Source organism: Cajanus cajan, chromosome 5 (assembly GCF_000230855.2).
Source record: "Cajanus cajan strain Asha chromosome 5, NIPB_CcT2T_4, whole genome shotgun sequence".
NCBI classification, from domain to species: domain Eukaryota; kingdom Viridiplantae; phylum Streptophyta; class Magnoliopsida; order Fabales; family Fabaceae; genus Cajanus; species Cajanus cajan.
In genome coordinates this window covers 55,131,863-55,151,725 of record NC_138521.1, presented here as the reverse complement: position 1 = coordinate 55,151,725, position 19,863 = coordinate 55,131,863, and the positions used below count along the sequence as shown (strand labels likewise).

At 32.5% G+C, this 19,863-nt stretch overlaps 3 protein-coding genes across 3 annotated transcripts; 1 reads left to right on the top strand and 2 right to left on the bottom strand.

Moving 5' to 3' along the window:
* Positions 1–6,794: 6,794 nt before the first annotated feature.
* On the bottom strand, positions 6,795–8,497 carry LOC109808374 (Nucleotide-sugar transporter family protein). The gene has a single exon (XM_020371361.3). It carries the CDS (start codon positions 8,190–8,192, stop codon positions 7,143–7,145), a length of 1,050 nt encoding a protein of 349 aa, XP_020226950.1. The 5' UTR covers positions 8,193–8,497; the 3' UTR covers positions 6,795–7,142.
* Positions 8,498–9,361: 864 nt separating this feature from the next.
* NUDX14 (nudix hydrolase homolog 14) lies at positions 9,362–13,546 on the top strand. The gene is made up of 7 exons (XM_020372733.3): positions 9,362–9,607; positions 9,977–10,082; positions 10,907–10,984; positions 11,739–11,831; positions 11,934–12,026; positions 12,538–12,636; positions 13,084–13,546. The coding sequence occupies exons 1-7, from the start codon at positions 9,402–9,404 to the stop codon at positions 13,318–13,320; spliced, it is 912 nt and encodes a 303-aa protein (XP_020228322.1). The 5' UTR covers positions 9,362–9,401; the 3' UTR covers positions 13,321–13,546.
* Positions 13,547–14,555: 1,009 nt separating this feature from the next.
* Positions 14,556–19,312, bottom strand: LOC109806837 (putative disease resistance protein RGA3). The gene is made up of 2 exons (XM_020369357.3): positions 15,283–19,312; positions 14,556–14,771 (listed from the first exon to the last, which is right to left on the bottom strand). Exons 1-2 carry the CDS (start codon positions 18,557–18,559, stop codon positions 14,737–14,739), a joined length of 3,312 nt encoding a protein of 1,103 aa, XP_020224946.2. The 5' UTR covers positions 18,560–19,312; the 3' UTR covers positions 14,556–14,736.
* Positions 19,313–19,863: the final 551 nt, after the last annotated feature.

The following is a 19,863-nucleotide window of genomic DNA, read 5'->3' as shown; positions in this document are numbered from 1 at the left end:
CCAACCCAAATCCCTTTAAAAAAAAACCAACCCAAATAATTATAAAAATAAATAATAATTAAATAATTATATTAGTGGAAAATTCAAGATGTCATGGTTAAAAATTTTGTAATTTAATTTTTTATTCATTGATGTTGTTACAATATTGTGAATTTATGTTGATCAAATAGTATAATATGATAATTAGTTTTTAATATGGTAAAAAAAAATTTCATTTGTTTTAAAAGTTTCTAAGTAAACCCTTAGTTTTAATATGTTAATAACACTAAAACTTAGGATTTTTCACATTTAAATTTAAAGTATATATCAATTTTAAAACTCGTTAATTTTTTTAATTTACATTTATTTATAAAACTAAGAAAAATATGAATGAATATTTTATATAATAAAAAAATTAATAATTTTTTTTTAAAATATATTAGCTATATGTAAATATTTATCCAAAAATAATTCATTTAAGATATATGATATTAAAAATTAACTAGTATATAGCTTATGCAATATTTATATATTATGACTTATAATAAATATTTAAATTATACTATAATTATAATTTGTAATAAATAAATATAGTTCAATTTTGAATGTACGAAAGTGTTTCATTTGTGTATTTCATATTTTTCTTTTTTAATTCATGGTTGACAACTTGTATTATATTTTTTATTAATTATTTGTTATTATCATCAAATAAATATAGATAAAATATTGATAAATACATGTAAACAATTTTAAAATTCAATTCAACCATGTTTCAAGTTGATTTTTATCAATGTTTTTAGGACTTTTCTAAATATTAGTTTGAGTTTAAAACTAGGATGTTAATATTATTTAAATTTTGTTTTATAGTTTAGATCTAATATAGAGTTACTTAATAATGTACATTTGAGATTCTAAGTGTGAGGGACATTCTGTACCAATTCCCTCCTTATCTAAAGAGCTTGAATGAGTGTTACCGACTATCTATCTCCATGAGATTCCCTTGGAGAAAAATTCAAATTCTAAATAGATGTAGCATGTAGAAATTCAAAAGGGATTCACTTATAGAACAACTCAAATTTTCAATTAATGTAGTGGGTATTGTGTAGATATTTAAGAGACATTTTGTTAGAATTTGTTATTTATGTATCAAATGATGTTATTTAAATAAAGATAAGAATACTATTTTTTTTATCACTTAGGTTTAAGATGATATTGGTTTGAGTTTAAAACTAGGATGTTAATATTATTTGAACTTTGTATTATAGTTTAGATCTAATATAGAGTTACTTAATAATGTATATTTGAGATTCCAAATGTGAGGGTAGTTTTGTTATGTTCATGAAATTTTCATCAACGTTCGTATTTAAGGAGTTTGGAGGGGATATAAAAAAGTTTGAAATCTAGTTTGATGGGAAACCATATTCATGATTTGATAATATATCATTCAGAAGCATTAAGTGTAATAAGATTTTGATCAAATTTTGAAAGATGAAAAGTTAACTGTCATGAATGAAAAGGAAGGGATTTAGATTCAAAAGAAGGCTATGAGCATGATTCAATTAGCTTTAGCTCCTGATTTTAAGCATGTGTCAAATGATACAACATCAAAAGATCGTATAGGGAAAGTTTGAGAGTATTTGTGTCTAAATAGTTGTCCAATCATATATGTTTGAAGATGTAGTTGCAACAATTTAAAATGAAGATGGTTGAAGATTTCTATGATCACATTAATAATTTTAACAAGGTAGTATGTCAATTTTTGAATGCAAATATCAAAACCTTTAATAAGGAACAAGTGTTGTGTATTTTACTACCAAGGTTTTATAAATCTTTGATTTAAATGTTGTTTGTAAGAAGGATAATGTTGAAGTTGTATGAAGTGGTCAATACTCTAAGAGAAAACGACAAAATTATGAGAAAAGAAAATATTGATAATGAAGGCTATACACTTTATGGAGTCTGAGTAAGGAAGAAATGATTTGAAGAGAAAAAATGGGTAGGAAAAGATCAAGCTCACAATTGTGTTTGAATTCAGTAATGTGAAGTATTATTATAAGCAGAAAAATTATGTGCTAACAAGGTGCACATAAATCATGGAATACTTGAAAATAATTAAGAGTTGTAAAGAGAGACGATGACAAACTCCAATTAAACATGATAAAAAAAAACTTTGAAGATGAAGATTTTTTTATTGTTGATAATTACAAGATTTGTATTTTAAATTTTATAATTATAAGCAATTAAAATATTTTCATAAATTACTAGAATTTTAATTTATTTATAAATTTTATACACAAAAAAATATATTTTACTACAAGGCATTTTAAATTCACTAAAAAGGTTAATTTGTAAGGGTTTTTTTATATTTATAATTATGTTATTAGTATGAAGTATTCATTAGTTTTATTGATAACTAATCTTTATCGAGAGATATAGTTAGTTACCTTTAATTAAGTATCCCATTCCAACTTATTCGATGACCAACCATATTTATTTTTTCTTTCAAAAATATGGTTATTCACACTGTTTTTCCAATTCATAAGTGTAAATAAGACAAGTTACGACATACATCCTACTAGTTATTAGTTTAAATTTATTAAAAATTATAAATTTGTATTTGTGTTATTCTTTATTTATTGTTTTTCACTAATGATTTTATTGTTTCTAATAATTTTTAACAATAATATAGATTGAATATGTTATATTATTCTAAAAAATATGTTATTAATACTCTTCATATTTATGTATATATATTTAATACACACTATAACATTTTTTTTAAAGATCCTAGTAATTGGTAGAATTTTTTTGAAAATTATAAACCTCTTGCACAAACTCTTGTTTATCACATGCATGAAATTTATTGAAAATTAAAACCTTGCATGGCTCACTTTTCATTTAATGAATTTTACTAATAATTTTATAATTTTTTAAATAAATTTTAACCAATAGATTATATTACAAAGTATGTTATTATACTTCTTTTCTAATTTATAAGATAAGTGTATTTAAGATGTTTTATAATTTTTTTAAACATATATTCTCTAAAAAAATTATAATGAATTGAACTATTATATAATTTAAAAATAAATAATGTATTAGAATTTAAAAATACATAACCTAAATTCAATTTTGAATCTTTAATTTCATGAATATGTAATTTTAGTGTCAATTGGTTTTATTGCAAATTTTGGTTCTTAGTTTGCAAAATTAAGCAATGTATCTCCACTATTAATATGTCATTTAAAATAATTAGAAAATATTTGACACGTTTGTGAGTAAATAGTAATATTATTTAATAGTTACTTAGTTACAATGACTTCCATGTAATAAATAATCATAATATTGGATTGAACTGGTTGGTTGGTCAAATCGAATTGATTGAGAACCGGTTTGAAATTGATTTTGATTATCTACAGAATCGTTCTGCATCCAAGTGGTGAAAACTGGTAAAAAAACTAGTCACACCAGTTTGAGGTCCAATTGTTTTTTTTTTGTTTTTTTTTTATTTAAATTAAAATATTTTTAATAAAAATAATATTTAATAAAAATTATAAATTAAAATAACTTATTTCTAATACTTGTTTCATAAATATAATTTAATCATTTATGTTAATTTATAATTTTTAATATTTTTTTTATAATTTATATTATATTAATTTGATACATCTTATTCTAAATGTAAACTTGTTATTATTAATAGATATTGTTATACTTTATTAAAACTTAAATATTATATTAAGTTTAGAATTTTACGTATACATTAAATGTTAAGAATTTATAAATAATATTTTATTTTAATTTTTAGTATTATAAAATTATAATTTTAAAAATTAACAGATCAAATTTGTAATTTTTATTTTTGAATAGTATAATAATAATATATTAGCATTGTTTAATTTTAAAAATTAGAAGATCAAATTTATAATAAAAAATTGAGTACCAAAATTACATATTCACATAACTATAGAGAAAAAAAATGAATTTAAGCCAAAATATATAGAAAGTATTGAAAATGAATTTTAGAAATGATGATATAATTCAAATAAAAAACTAATATTGTCACTTTTATATGTTTTATATCATTTCATGATATTATTTCATCTACTTCAAATACAAGACAGGTTAAAATATATATTATCTATTTCCACATAAATGGATAGTTTAAAAACTTAGCATACTATTATCTAACTCTTATATCCTATCTTATCTTATTAAGATTGACAAACTAGTGCTTAATAATAAGTATTCAAATATAATATATCAGGCTTGACATGCCTCGTTGATAGAAAATACATTCGAATTTAATATATCTCTAAAATATATTTATCCACTTGTTTGGAAACAGATTTGTTATCTCTGGATGTGAATCCAATAGAAGCAACTCACGAACAGATTTATTTTTGCATCATTTCTTTGTAATGTGAATCTGAAGCCTGTATGCTTTTGATTTCTACTTTTAGCGTCTTTGGTTTGTTTTCTATCCCACATGACGTACGTCTAGAGTAAAGCAAATTTTTGACATGATTTCTGAGTCAACACACGTATTAAACGTTATATCAAACACTCACTTCATGTCCAAATGGCAGGCATTGGTTCAGAGTTTCACTCAGGATTTGTCTGAAAGATTTTTTGAAGTTTGAAATATTATTGAATCCGCCTTTGGCCGGACTAATTGAATTTGCCATACTAACATCTGAGTTACATCAGAATTATATTTCACTATGAACATGAACATGATTGCTCAACATGCTACAAGCACTATACGCCTAAGTCTTAAGGGGTTAGCCAACAGATATAAGTACGGTTAGACCCAAAATCCTAAATTATGAAGAATATAATGTTGGCATCCATCTTCAGCATCTACATGGATTTAAACTTAAGCGAGAACGAAGGGTGATAATTTATTTATTTTAATTATTCTTGTAATTGCATTAAATTTTGACAAATTGATTGTCGCCGTCGGTGATTGGGTTGTAAATTTGTAGCCAAATGAATGGCAACATTATACTTTGTTTTCTTCTGTTCAACACGGCTCAAATAATTCCTAAAATATAGTATCGGAACCAAAATCATAAATCCAATCTCGATAAACATCCAAAATAAAATATTCTCTGTATATGTAAATTTAAAATGAACAAGGAGTGCTTATTGTGTGTCCAAAAATACCCGAATTGAAGTTTGATCACATGCTCTTTATTATTTAATTCTTTAGGTAAGAAGTCACATGGTGTTTTAGCGTAAAAAAAATTCATTAGTGACATTATAACACACCTAACATCAAACCAAGTACATAAGTCAAATCTAAGTCCATATAGTAGTCCTGAAACAATTTTTGAGTGACAATTTAATTTATTAAGCCACATATTGTGCCATTAGCAACTTCCAATCAATACTTAAATAGCAATTTGACCGGCTTCAAAAATGCACAACTCCCTAGCCCATTGACAAGTATGGAAATTTAACAAACCAATATCTTAAATATCTTAAATATCTATATTCAGAAGGACACAATGCAACTTTCAACCAGCTTGACGAAGATAGCGTAACAGCATTCAATTTCCGAGATTAGGCCAAATGGATGCAAGGAATGTCATTTTTCAATGTTTTGGATGGTGGATGTTGTTGAAGTGTAACCACATTGAAACTTAAAGCAGAGTTTAGGAGACAAGTGACTGTTAGTGAGTGTGAAACGTGACAGTCTTTGCAGAGATGCCAGTGTTCACTTAATTTAGCAGCCACGATAGCATAGCAAGCAAAACAGAAACTTGCACAATCGGGTACCAACTAGGTAGGGAATGTAAGAAAACATTGTTACTGGATTTCTCTTTAAATAGCACACGAGAGCATAGGAAACTAGATTTAGCTTCGGCAGCTACACTGGTCAGTATAAATTTATTGAAATACCACAATTCCGTCATACCAGATTCGCAAAGAATGATATTGAGACTCGTAATTTGTAACCACAGCTAAGCATACGCATAACCTATATATCAAAGTTCACATAAAAAACCAAAAAATATATACTTCCGATGGCAACTGGATACTAAGTAATATGTTCAATTACACATTTGAACAAATTAACATACAATTTGAACTAAGCAATAGATAACTTGATTTCATCTAACTGCTAAAAATGAATTCTACTTACTAATGAATGGTTCTTTAAGCAGAGAAATCAAATCCAGCTCAGATGTTAAAAACTTTGTCCTGAAGGCATGAAATAATTTTACTAAATTTGGCCCCAAGTCCTTCAAGTTTTGTAGTTATTACTAATACATTCAGAACTAGTGGTCCTGCAAACGTAAACGTCCAAAAGTTTCTTAGACAGGTCATTGATTGGTGACTTGCAAAATTTTGATCAATATTTGCAAGGCATGTATACATACATGTGTGGTGTGTGTGAAGTTGGAACCTTGACTTTAGTGATAATTTGAGGATTTGTCATCAAGTGCAAAGCAATAATAAAAGAAGAGGAGTGTCAATTTCAAACTCTGCAACACACTCTTTTTAGAGAAATTAATTAGAAACTAAAAAATGACAAGTGAAACCTACAAATGAATACATTACAGAGAATAGTGTTAGAGAGTGTATTATTAACCATTCTCTTTAAACAAACTGCAATTGCTTAGCACAAACAAAAATACACACACAATCGAATCTCATGTTTGAATTTTGAATATCACTGCATCAGTGAATTATCATGAAGCAGTTGGAATTCAACCTTAGATGACTATCAACGGAAAGAGGCAAACCATGCAGGTAATCAAGTCTAAGCTCGGAAAGTGAAAAAAAAAAAAAAAAAAAAGATGATGTGATTAAGAAAATGGAACTCGGGAGAATTTTCCTCCCTGGTCAAATACACATAAGTTTTCGTTCTTTGAACGTTTTATGTATGGAGCATTTCATATATAGAGCTTACACAACGGGCATGAGAGAAAATCAGAAACCCAACACAACCCAACCCAACCCAACCCAACCCAACCCCTTTCTCCTTGTTTTCCTCCCTATACAGTCCAATTGCTGTAATTAAGCGACCCAATTCCACGGAAATATAATTAAATCAAACTAAAATTATGCAAAAGCAAAGAAAGTAATACCCGGAGAAGGCAAAAAGAAAAAAATAGAAACGTGGTGTTGTGAAGTGTGAAGCGATGAATTGATCAATGAGTGGTGACCTTGGACCTCTTCTTAGCCTCGCTGTAAAGCACGACACCCATGATGGTGACGGCGAAGCCCGCCATGCCCATAACGGTGACAGGGTTCCTGAAAATGAGAACCGAAACGACGGCGGCGACGGCGGCCTTGGCATTCCCCAAGACCTGCAACGTCAAGGCACTGGTGTGCTTGGTGACCAAGAAATTGGTGAGGTTGACCAAGTAAGCGACAGTGGCGTTCCCGAGCAGAAGAAAAACAATGAAGGGGTCTCCTCTAGCCTTGTGAATGGTCAAAGCCAGCACATTCCCTTCAATGTAGAGAGAGAAGGGCAACAAAATCAAAGCCGCCACGGGAGCCATGTAGAGAAGAAGGTTCATGGAGTGAAGCTTCTCCGCCTCGGAGGTCAAGAGAATCCCCTGAACCACCGACTTCAAGGCGCGACCGGCGGTGGAACCGACGCAGACGAGGAAGCCGAAGAGGTGAAACAAGGGCTCGCTGTTGCTGGCCACCACGATGCCGAAGACGACGGGCAAGAGCGCCAGGTAGACCTCGGCGGTTTCCTTCTTGCAGGTGATGAGGAAGGCGAAGATGGCGGTGAAGAAGGGGGTGGTGGCGCCGATGGCCTGGTTGAAGGAGACGGGGAGGTAGCGGAGGGAGGTGTTGCCGCAGACGACGGAGAAGCAGAAGATGGCGCTGAGGGCGAAGATCTTGAGGAACTGGTTCTTGGAGTGGATGTGCTGGAGGGGGACCAGCTCCAGGAAGTTGATGGCGGCGTAGGAGTAGGCGGCGCAGGATAGCATGTGGAGCATTGTGAGGAAGATGGGGAAGCGGTACCCGTAGAAGCTCAGCAGGTACTTGTTCAGAAGGAGCACGCCGATGTTCGAGAGGTACCAGGACGCGATTATCAGCGCTGTCAGGGTGCCTCCGCCGCTGGATCCGAAGCTGTTCCGGAGCTCCCCCGGCGGAGTGGCTGGGATGTCCACCACTTGCTCGCTCTGACTGTCCAGCCTCGGATTGCTCATTCGGCGCGTCGTCCATGTCTGCGCCTCCACCATGCTGCTACTCACTGCTCTACTGTGCTGTGCTGTGCTGTGCTAGATCTCCACTCCACTCAGATTTCAGATTTCAGATTTCAGATTTCAGATTTCAGATTTCAGATTTGGGGCCGTTCGATTGAGGAAACAATAATAAAAGAGGGTTTGCCTGTTCGGGTGGACCACGCTTAACGCTTTCGATGCCTCCCTTTCAGACCTTATAACTCTACGCTGCACATGTTTAGGTTCCCTGTCGGTGTCCACTCGGATACTATTACTATGCTCTACATTCCATTAGGATAAATACCATAACACTTCCTCCCCAACCAAACCCCTATTATCTCTATTTTAATTATCTAAACTAAACTAACTATTTTTAGTATTCATTTGCATTTCAAATTATCATAATCATTCTAATTTAATCAATAATATTCATTATTTGAGATTTCTTTTTTTTTGTTAATATATATTCTTTTGCCTAAGTTATTTGTTTTCTTATATTAGTATAATAACACGCTTAGGGTGGAGATTTTCGACTACTAGTAGTAGTGGTACTGCTAACTGCTAAGTAAGACCTTTGACTGCTGCTTTAAATTTTAGGACTCTTTCTCAATGTCATTTTGTTTGACTCCATGTCATGACACATGTGTTCCCGCAAAATCTTGTTCTCGAGATTTAGCATTTCTAATTAAATAACTTTTCTAGGGATCGAGTCCATCATAAGGCTTTCTATAATTATTTAGTTATTATTCTATTTTCTTAAAAATAATTTATCAAAAAAGTTAACTATTTTACTATGACTGCGTATTTTGTTAATCAGTAAAAAATTACTGTTTTAATGATTTTTAAAATAGTAATTACATACCCCAAAGTAAATCGCTTTTATTGAAGAAAAAAATAACTAAAATACTATTACTGAAGAATAAAACATAAACAATAGTTATTCTAATTTAATATATTATATTTATATAAAAAAATATTCTCATATCATTATCTTGAAAATATTAAAACATTTCTTACGCGACACACTTGGTATATTCTATCATTGATTTGCATTGAGAGGAATTAATTAATAAGGCAGATACGGTAGGGCCAATGCAGATGCCATCTTGTAGAGTACTGTGCCGCGAGGTTGGGTATTATTAGGCCCACTGGGCTTTGTCCATTAAGCCCAAAAGAGCATTGTTGGAAGTGGTTCATCTTCTTGCTGACGCTCGAACATATGCTTCAATGGCCATAAATGTTCGCACTGTATGTGGTGCGCTGAGAAGGTTCACTCCGCTTCACGCCTCCGATTGGGTTTCGAAGAGAAAAGGTTTCTGCTGCAAGATGTCGACCGACTCAACTCCCTTAACTCACTCTATCACACTTCCCAATAAACAGAATGAGCCCGTTCTCATCGTTGCTGCTCCCGGACTCTCCCATTCTGATTTCTGGTCACTCATTATATTTTCTCCTTTAATGTTACCGTTGATTCACATTATAAACCATAAAGTGTCACTTTTAATAAGAAAAAAATTGATTTCATAGTGATATGTGAGAAAAGCATTGATATTATCAAATATGATCCAGGTCCTTTGTTTTTAAATCGAATCAAATTAGAAACTAACTAGAAGGTTTTAATCAGTTAGGAGCTAGATTTTCATTGGTTTCTATGAAAGCAATTGTTAAAGAAGATTGACTTGCGTATAAATAATTGTTGTTCGAGTGATTTTCATTTAGTTTGTCTCGTGTCTGATTCTATGACAAACATTAGGTAGCTTTAGTCGTTTTAGGTTTGGTTTTTGATGTTTCCCTCCTTGCAGGAGTGCTGTTGAGTCCTCTTTGTTCAAGCAGTGGTTGCGTAACTTGCAAACTGAGAATGGGATTCTAGCTGATGGTACCATGGCTCTGAGACAAGTTCTAATTCAGGTAATCAAGTTATTGAACTAAAAAATTTGAAGAATGATACTTTTTCATGAAAGAAATTTTCTCTGAATTACATACCCCAAAGTCTAGAACGCATGGCAAGAAACTTATTTGATGCTGTCAGCATGTATACTTTTGTTTACTGTTTCCTTCAAGGGCCTAACCAAGACTGTAATCCATAGAAGACAGCTATTTCATAAAATATAGGTTGAAAGCTTTTATAGACTATCAAGAAGCATATGTGATCTGAGCTGAGGCTTTGAGTACGGTTGAATGGCAATGATCTTGCCTCTGATGGCTGAATTTTGAAGGTCTCCTTTATTGTGGTGATGGGTGGAAATAATGGAGGAGGAAAGAGTGATGTATGGAACGGAACCTCCAGGACACTCCAACAGTCAAGTATGCAAAGGTTCAAGGAGTGAGGACAACTGGACAAGTATTTGCTCAGGTGACCCTGCTTGGGATGCTAGCTTTGCTTTTATAGAGGAGTTGGAGTGTGCTATTAGAAATCTTTCTCCTTGGCCTAATAAGGCTGGGAGATGGTTATTGTTTCCTCTTAGAAGGTGACTCTATGAGAGATGATGAATCGAAGAGGCTATGTATCTCACACTAATTGGGTAGATGGGTTAGATCCTTTAGGGCTTAAGGGTTTTGATTGTGCTGGTTCTTAGGTTGGTAACCGTGCCCAAAACAACTTTGCTTATGATCATTTAAGTAATTCTTACTTGGGAATTTAAGTAAAAGGATATTCACTTCGTCTTCCAGGTTTATTTATGTTTCCAGATTAATTAACAAAAAATTGATGGAACTTTTTTTTATATAAACAGGGCGTAGACATGTTTGGAAAGCGCATTGGGTTTCTCAAGTTCAAAGCTGACATTTTTGACAAGGAAACAGGGAAAATGGTATTGAGATGATTTGCATAAAAGCTTTTCAGTATAAGTCCATGTTAGCATGTTTTCCTGTTTTAATTATGGCAATGAGCTATGAACCAGTATGCATATTGCCTTAACCTTCTCAATAAATGTGTATTTAATTACTTATTTTGCAATATCTGAGGGAAAGCCTATAAGAAATAGTAAGGTTGTTGTCTTATGGACCTGGAGGTTATGGATTCAAATCCTTGAAATAGCATCTCCGACTACGTGGGATGTGGGTTTCCCTTTTTGTTGTGCTACAATATCTATGGAGTGGAGAATTTCTCACCTATGAAATAAAAAACTTAGTAAGATTTTAATTTGTTGCTACCTTACATTTCAAATCGTCTTGGATATAAGATGCAGAACTATATGGCATTTCCATGCTTGGTACTATATTTTATATTCTTTGGCATGTGTGATGCCTTTCAGTCACACTTGGCATTCTTAAATACTTAGAGGGAATCATATGCTCGGCATTTGAGATTCCCATATGCTTGGAAAGGTATCATATCATTCATATATGTGCACACACATCATGTGTTTGAAAAGACACGAGGGGTTTGAGATGCCTATGGTAATATCATGGCCATGGATCAAACATAGACATCCTTCTTAGGAATCCACGATGATCAAGGTCTTGGACTTGCCAACTTGTACCAAATATCTCATGTTCAATTATCTACATTTAGTGCTCCTAATGCTGATTTTATTCTTTTATAGTAAAGTAAACCATGATTAGATTCCAGGCATTGTATTTGCAAGAGGACCAGCTGTGGCTGTGCTGATACTCCTGGAATCAGAGGGTGAGACTTATGCTGTTCTTACTGAACAGGTAGATGCTGGTGCCTTGCAGTTTTTTTTTTTGAGAAATAATATTTAAAACGGGATTTTTGTGTTATTGGTTATTCTTATGTTGAATATTCTTATTTGTAAGGCAAGGGTTCCTGTTGGAAGAATTATTTTAGAATTGCCTGCTGGAATGTTGGACGATGACAAAGGTGATTTTGTTGGTACTGCAGTTCGTGAGGTCTAATTTCTCTTTGGCTGTCATCCACTTTTTTTTTTTTTTCTTTTCTGATAGATACCTCTCATTCACTCTTTCTTTTTTTGATACATACCTCTCACTCACTCTAGCTGTAGTGAAAGGGAATGTTTATGGCCTTTTTCACTTGTATGTCTGGCATTTTTAATTGTCTTTCCTAGTGATGTAACTGTCTTAAACTATATATGATGATATGCAAATATAAATAAGAAAAGATTGTTAGTTAGTTAGTTGGTCAGCTACTGTTTGTTAGGATTTTATGGCTGTTGAGTAGCTCTGCCTGTGTTTTAGACAGATTGTAGGCAAACTGAATGTAGACTGCATTGCACAGTTTCTTTGATCTCTCTGTTTCTCTCCTTTTTCTCTCTATCTTCTCTATTCTGTTCTTCTTCCCTTTTCCCCTTTCATTTTGTGTCTTTCTCTGTTTTTTCTGTTTCTTTCTCTTTCCCACCTAAATTCTATATCACATGACTTCTTGTATTTATGAATTTGGTAGGTTGAAGAAGAGATTGGGATCAAGTTAAATGTAGAAGACATGATTGACCTGACTGCGTTCCTTGACCCTGCAACTGGATGCAGAGTTTTCCCTTCTGGAGTATGTTTTTGATCCTTTTTCCTTTCCCAAATTTCATGATTTGTGCTTTGCAAAGTTTTGTAATAATTTGCTATGGTAATATGAGTGTAGTTTTAGTATCGTGTCATTTTTGTTTTATGTTTAGATGTTGCATGTAGCAACCAATTAGCATGCAGTTCGATTTCTGGTCATTTGAGGCCAATCTAAGTAGTAATTAGTAAACCCTGCAGATGAGCCTTAACCACTACGTACTGAAAATAGTTTTATTGGCCATAAATTTGTTGAAATGATATGCCCCAAGTAAACTTTATATCAATTAATTGACTACTAAAATATTTCAAAGTTATACTTGAGAAAGATAGAAACTGTTGAAACTAGTCAACACTACAATTCCAACAAGGACAGAATTCGTCCTTGTTGCTTTTATCACATGGATATCTTATTTTCACCCTTTCTGTTTCTTTTAAGGGAGGATGTGATGAAGAAATCAGTATTTTTCTGTACAGAGGGCGTGTTGATAAAGAGATAATCACACAGCTACAGGGTAAAGAGACTGGCCTTCGGGAACATGGGGAGCTAATTAAGGTACGTGTAGTACCATATATGAAACTTTGGCGCACAACAGCAGATTGCCAGGTTCTGGTGGCTGTTGCAATCTTAGAAATGGCTATGAAAGAAGGGCTATTGCCTCCTTTGTCTACCTAACTCGGTAGTCTTTGTGGCTGGTGGCGCTACACAGACGAAGACAAAACAAACTTCCAGAGAAACTATTAGAAATTTATAAATTTTGTTTTTGATTAGTCTAATCTTTTATCCGTGTTGCATACTCTACCTATTAAGAAAATACACTATTGGTATTGTTGCATAATTGCATTTTGTACTTGTTGGACTTGGAACTATCCCTTGGCATGTTAGTTAGTATTGTTTTTCACCTTTTGTGTTTATTGTTATTCAAAAGATGGTATATGATACGTAGTTGACATGGCTCGAAGTATTACTGTACCAAAGAATACGGCTTTATTTGGATAAAAGTTGGGACTGTTTTTGGAACAAATCCCCAATTTTTATGGCACAAAATGAAAAAGGAAGAATTTATTGTTTAGGAGTAAAAAAAATGAGCCGACATTCAAACTTATACAAGTTGATGACATTTTCTTATATTCTAAACAATAATACAATTTCATGGTTCTTGTTGCAACATCACGTTGGTGATGATGGTTTTGAATCATTTGATTTACAAATCACTTGAATCAAAAAAATAAAGTTGATCAACGTAATTTGTTTTATAAAATAGGACAAAAAATAATGAACAAAAATTTCTGTGCTGTTTCTCAAAAATAAATTATAAAAAAAACTGGCTTAAAAATAAACATGATAACTTGTTAAATACAGTTTTGGTCGATGTTACATTCAGATTTGGAATGTATTATTAAGCTCGATTTCTAACTTACGTATGTTCAAAACGTGTTTTTATATGTAATAAAATAAGGATATTATGGTGATACACAACTATTATATTATCATCTAATCATAATTTACATAAATAATAATTTCATTGATTTTTATATTAATTATCTTAAAAATCTTAAGTCTTTATTTCTATTTAATTGATTGTATAATTTTTTTTACATTCATAGTATATCTATTAAATTCATAAAAATATAAGTACTTTCAGATTTCTTGATTTGTGAGGCTTACTGTAGAAAGATCTCCTTTACCAATGTCTAGTTTCTGCAAGAGAGCTTGAAATTGAGGGAGAAACTAATTGAAAAATATTTATATAATAAATTTTATGATGCTGAGGAGTCAAAAAATTCTAAAAGCGTATGGTTGCAATGAAAATGTTGTTCTTCTGGAACTTTCCTCTGATTTCCTCTTTAAGTTGTTAACAAACTTTAATACACAATTTTGAATGCATTGATAAGACAGGAAAAATCAAATAAAGAAGCAAAAAATGCAATTCCACTTTTTTTTAATACATTGATAAAAATATTGTGGGAGGTCAAATAAAATAAACAAAGGAGGAAAAATAAAAATATATGAAGATGCTACAAGTTTGACAAAGCTTATAGTCTAGACTTCATTGTGAACTTAACCAAAGAAGAAGAAGCACCGGAATCTTTAAAGACGATCTGTGGGAATCTTCAGATAGACCTCTAAACACAAGGAAGAGTATAACTTTTATTAGTTTCAGAATAAAACACATTATGCAGTACAACAAGATGAAAATCTAAAATCCGCATAAGAATAAAAGTATCCCCAAATCCGTCTCCCTTCACCATCGAAAATCTAGTACGAGGGGAAAATAAAACCATGTCAATAGATGCTATATACTTTCTTTTTCTAATAGAAGAAGTCCAATTATAGGAAAAAAGTATTTTGAATTATCAATTGTTTAAGTTTTTGATTACCTGAACAATTTAAACTATTCCTATATGTTAGGACTTAGGAGATGACAAAAAAAAAAATCTTAAACTTGGTTTGAATGTTTAAAATCCTAAAACTAAAATTTGGTGAAAATAAAAATTTTTATTATTTCAATCTTTAAAATTCTATAATCTCTTATAACACTAACTAAGCTGGATATACACGTTGATATGGTTTGCAAAAAAAATATATTAAAACTACCACTTGGAAGTAGAACATTATGTATAGAATAAAACATACCTTCATCGAAATTAGTATAGGGAATGTGAGCTATTTTTGGCCAGTCCTCTCCTGTTTCTTTTTGACATCGCTTCTCTAATTCAGGACAACCATAAATTGTTAATCTTTCCAGACTACTTAGCCTTAGACTTGTTGGAAGACACATCAACTTGGAGCAATAACAAATAGTTAATTCGTGAAGCAAGGCAAGGTTACCAAAGCAGTCAGGTAAGGATTCTAGATTTGGAAGATTACGTAATTCTAATGATTGAAGGCCAGTCATATGCTGTAAAGCCTCATGTAAACCTTCCACCTCTATGCATGTGCTAATCAACAAGTTCTCAAGACAAGTTAAGTATTGAAAACTTGACGATATATTGAACTTAGAACATCCTGCAATTGATAATTTCTTGAGAGAGTGTGATACTTGTTGCAATATGTCATCTACCACAGAATTGAGGTTATCACAATACAAGATATCGAGTTCTTGGATGACATTAAGGTTAATAATCTCATTTTGGAGTACCTCAAGATTGGGGAGCTCATCAAAACGTAGCTTCTTTAGAGAAGTAAGGTTGTATAGCATCCCATCTGGAAAACATGTTAACTCTTCATTATCTTCGAGCCAAAGGGATTCAAGACTATTGAGTTTCTGAATCGAACTTAGTAAATCTTGATTGCAATTCCCTTTTATATGTAGATTATTGATAGATGAAAGGCGCGGCAAACCCAACAATTTAGGACATTTGGTAATTTTAAGCATGGCGAGACATGGGAACATGTTTTCCCTGTACTCCCTTAATAAGTTTGTTAGATTTGGCAGCTTCTCAAGTGATAGAACTTCTAGTGCCATGAAAACTACTCCACCATCATAAGAATCCTCGTGTAAGTATATTACATGAATCATGTTAGATATCATAAGATTCTTTAGAGAAGGTAGTTTCCCCAATGATGGAAGCTCTAAACAATTGCAATCCACCAATTTTAAATAAGTTAAACATTTGAGAGAAGGACTAGACATCCATTGTGGGAAATAGAAACCTTTATATCCTCCCACTCCTAGAGACTTGAGTTGTTGGGCATCAGGTTGAAGCACTTCAAGAATTTGCACAACATTTTCCTGTAGTTCAGACTCTTCATTTCTGTCCCATGATAAGAACAATCGGTTCAATTGCTTACTTGACATATTGGCTTTTTTGGCATCAATCACACTCTTTACTCTTCCCATATGCTTGATGTGAAGATTTCCTCTAAGTTTTAGTTGTCCTAATTCTTCCAAAAGTAACCCTCTTTCCTTGCCAACAATGTACGTGCTTAAATTCTTTAGGGAAGTCAGCCTCCCTATTTGAGAAGGCAAACTTGATAGATTGACACAACCTCTCAAAGATAGTTGTAGTAGAGCTTTTAGGTGTATTAATCTGTTAGGCAACTGTTGCAGACGTTGACAATAGTCTAATTTCAATATTTGTATATTCCACAAATTACATAGCGATTCTGGAAGACTTGTGAAGTATGAAAAACAAAGACTCAAGTACCTTAAATGTTTCAAATGACCAATTGAAGATGACAATGGGTTTCTTCCTCCCAACTCAAGCACCCGTAAAGAATAACATTTTAACAAAAGAGGAGAAAGTTGGTCCAAATTATATTCTTGTATATAGGTCCTTAAAGATTTTATTTGACGTAATTGGATTGAATTAGACAACATCAAGTCATAATTTGAGAGATGGTGGATTTTTTCAGACAAAGTAGTGGTTACATCATTGTCATTTGTAATGCAACAAACCTCCTCTGCAACAAATTGTGCAAGATCGTGAACAAGATCATGCATCTTGAAACTTATAACTTCACCAAATTCATTTGTCTCAATATCTTGAAAGAATGATCTCCAATATAATTCATTCCACATGCCATCACCAACATCTTCAGCATCTAATATTTCATTAGATGAAATGAATCCATTAGCCATCCAAAGTTCAATTAAATACTTCTTTCTTATTGTTTTATCTTTGGGAAATATTGCACAATAAGCAAAACATTGTCTGAGTTTTATTGGTAAGTTCAAGTAACTTAACCTCAAGGCAGGCATTGCAGAGTTTTCATTATCTGGTAAACTCCACATGTTGCTTTCCTTAACATTGAGCCACTCTTTTTCCTTTCTTTTGAAGCGTAAAAGTCCTCCTAATGCTTTTGCAGCAAGAGGAACTCCCCCACACTTCTTTGCTATCTCCTTCCCTATGACCATAAGGTCCATCTGTTCTACCTCATTTGGTCCAAAGGCATGGTATTTAAATAATGCCCAACAATCGTTGTTAGATAACAATGATAATTCATGAGGAGACATTGTTCCCATGATTGCTGCAACCTTTGGAAGACGAGTAGTAACTAAAATGGAAGCACCTTTAGCCCCACAAGCCAATATAGATTTCAACCTTTGCCAACGTTCTTGTTCTTCATTCCACACATCATCCAAAACAAGCAAATATCTTTTTCTTTGAAGCAAAACTTGAAGTCTTCTTTGTAGTGGGTCTAGATCCAAATCCTCACAAGCACGCCCAGATACTGCTTCAATGATAGCTTTTGTCATTCTCTTCAAACTGAACTCCTCCGAAACACATACCCAAATTCTTAGCTCAAAGTGGTTGATTGTCCTCTCATGATTGTAAATGAGTTGGGCCAATGTTGTTTTTCCAAGTCCGCCTAGGCCAACAATCGGACAAATCGATAAATCTTTAGAATGAGAAGCAACATGAACCAAAAAGTCTACAATTTTATCCCTATCTTCTTCTCTCCCATAGATTTGTGGTTCAGTGATAAATGAGCTAGTTTGGCGCCACTCAATGACATCACTTCTTCTCTCCGGAACCGTCTCAATCAAATGAAACTTCCTCCTTTCTTCGGCAATTTCATCTAATCTCTCACTTACCATTTTCATTCTCTTAGCAATTTTGTAACGGAAAAAAACATGCATGGGATGCAAAGAGGATAAGAAAGAGCTTTGTACCATTTCCGATAGACAACACTTGACTCCTTCGTATTCCTTCCCCAATTCTTCATAGGCATATTCATCCATGATGTCATCGAGCTCGTGAGCTGCATCTTTTAGCTTTTGCAACCAATCCTTTATAGATCTGTTTGAAAATTGTTTCTCCTCAGCATCTTCAAGTGTAGCCATGATAGTAGTGAGTAAGCTGGCAAGCCTTTTCAAGTCTTGATCAAAACCTATAAATAATCCCAGATCTTCTTCAATGAGAGAGCTCAAACTTCCAAGCACACCTTTAAGTATAGCCTCAGCCATCTTTCAGGTTCTAACTCACAAAAGGAAAATACTAAATGCAAGAGATGGTGCGTGATTCAGAAAAGGCAATGCAATGATTTCATCAAGTGATAAGATTAACAAGAAGAGGAGATGCACAACACATACATAGGAAGTCTCTGACGGAATTCACTCGTGGTACTTTATTTTATAGTCAATGTCCTGTTCTCACTTTGGAAATTTCGTGGAATCAACTCTAGTGGGAGGGAAAACAATCAAGTGGTCGTTCCAATAATACATTTATATTTCGTTTGGGTTAGTGGTTGGTGTCTGCGCCTGTTAAAAAACTATAAACTAGACTGCACCACACCATTAACAAACAAACCGTTTATAAATAAAACTACACCGAACTGTTTGTTATCAAAGCAATCCAATGTCGGGTATGGAAGGATTTGCTGGTGGTGAAAGATAGGTGCTTGCTATAATCCTATTCTATGCTCTCTCCGTGCGGAAATCCAAAAGTGAGTGTTGCGGAAACATAAAACTTACTTTTTAATATAAAACTGATAAAAATTAATTTACAAGTGTATTTATTTTATTTCTATAAGTAATAACCTGATATTTCTCACACAATTGTCTATATTGTAGATGAGTATTTCTTTTTATTTAAAGGTTTAAAAATGACTCAAATTTTTGTTTGAAAAAAGTTGTGAAATTTTGTTTTATGACTGATGTTGAGATTTAAAACCAATTTTAATATCTTTATAATTTAAATTGAACTTATTTTAAAACTGATTTTGCAATTTAATGGTTTAGTAATAAAGGAAGCAAAACATGTGATGTGTGCAACAGTGCAAGTAGGAAGTCCAAAATCTACTTATTTTAAAACTGATCTGTACAAGTGATTTACTGGATTAGTTAATGGAAAAAATGTTGTTTCCCTCTTCATTTGTTTATTTTGATAGAGCGAAATTGACTTGAAAAATTGTCTTTGTTTTTTAAGTCGTGCAAGACGACCAATAATTATAGTACGAAGTTAGATGCTTAAAACTCAATCATTGATCTGTTTAAAAATAGAGTATTACAATGTGTTAAATGGATTTTATAAAAAATAAAATAAAATCTAATACACAACGTATTTATGATGTTTTTAATTTTGAAACCAATCTTTAAAACATTGTTTTTGGAAAAACAGGTTTTAAAAGAAAATTTGGTTTTAAAACTTTCAAAACCAATTATGGACCTAAAACTAATTTTAAACAGGTTCGGATAAAATTCAAAACGATTTTCTTAAAAAGGTATGATTTTGTTTTTAAAATCTGAACCAATTTTATTGTTTGGTTTGG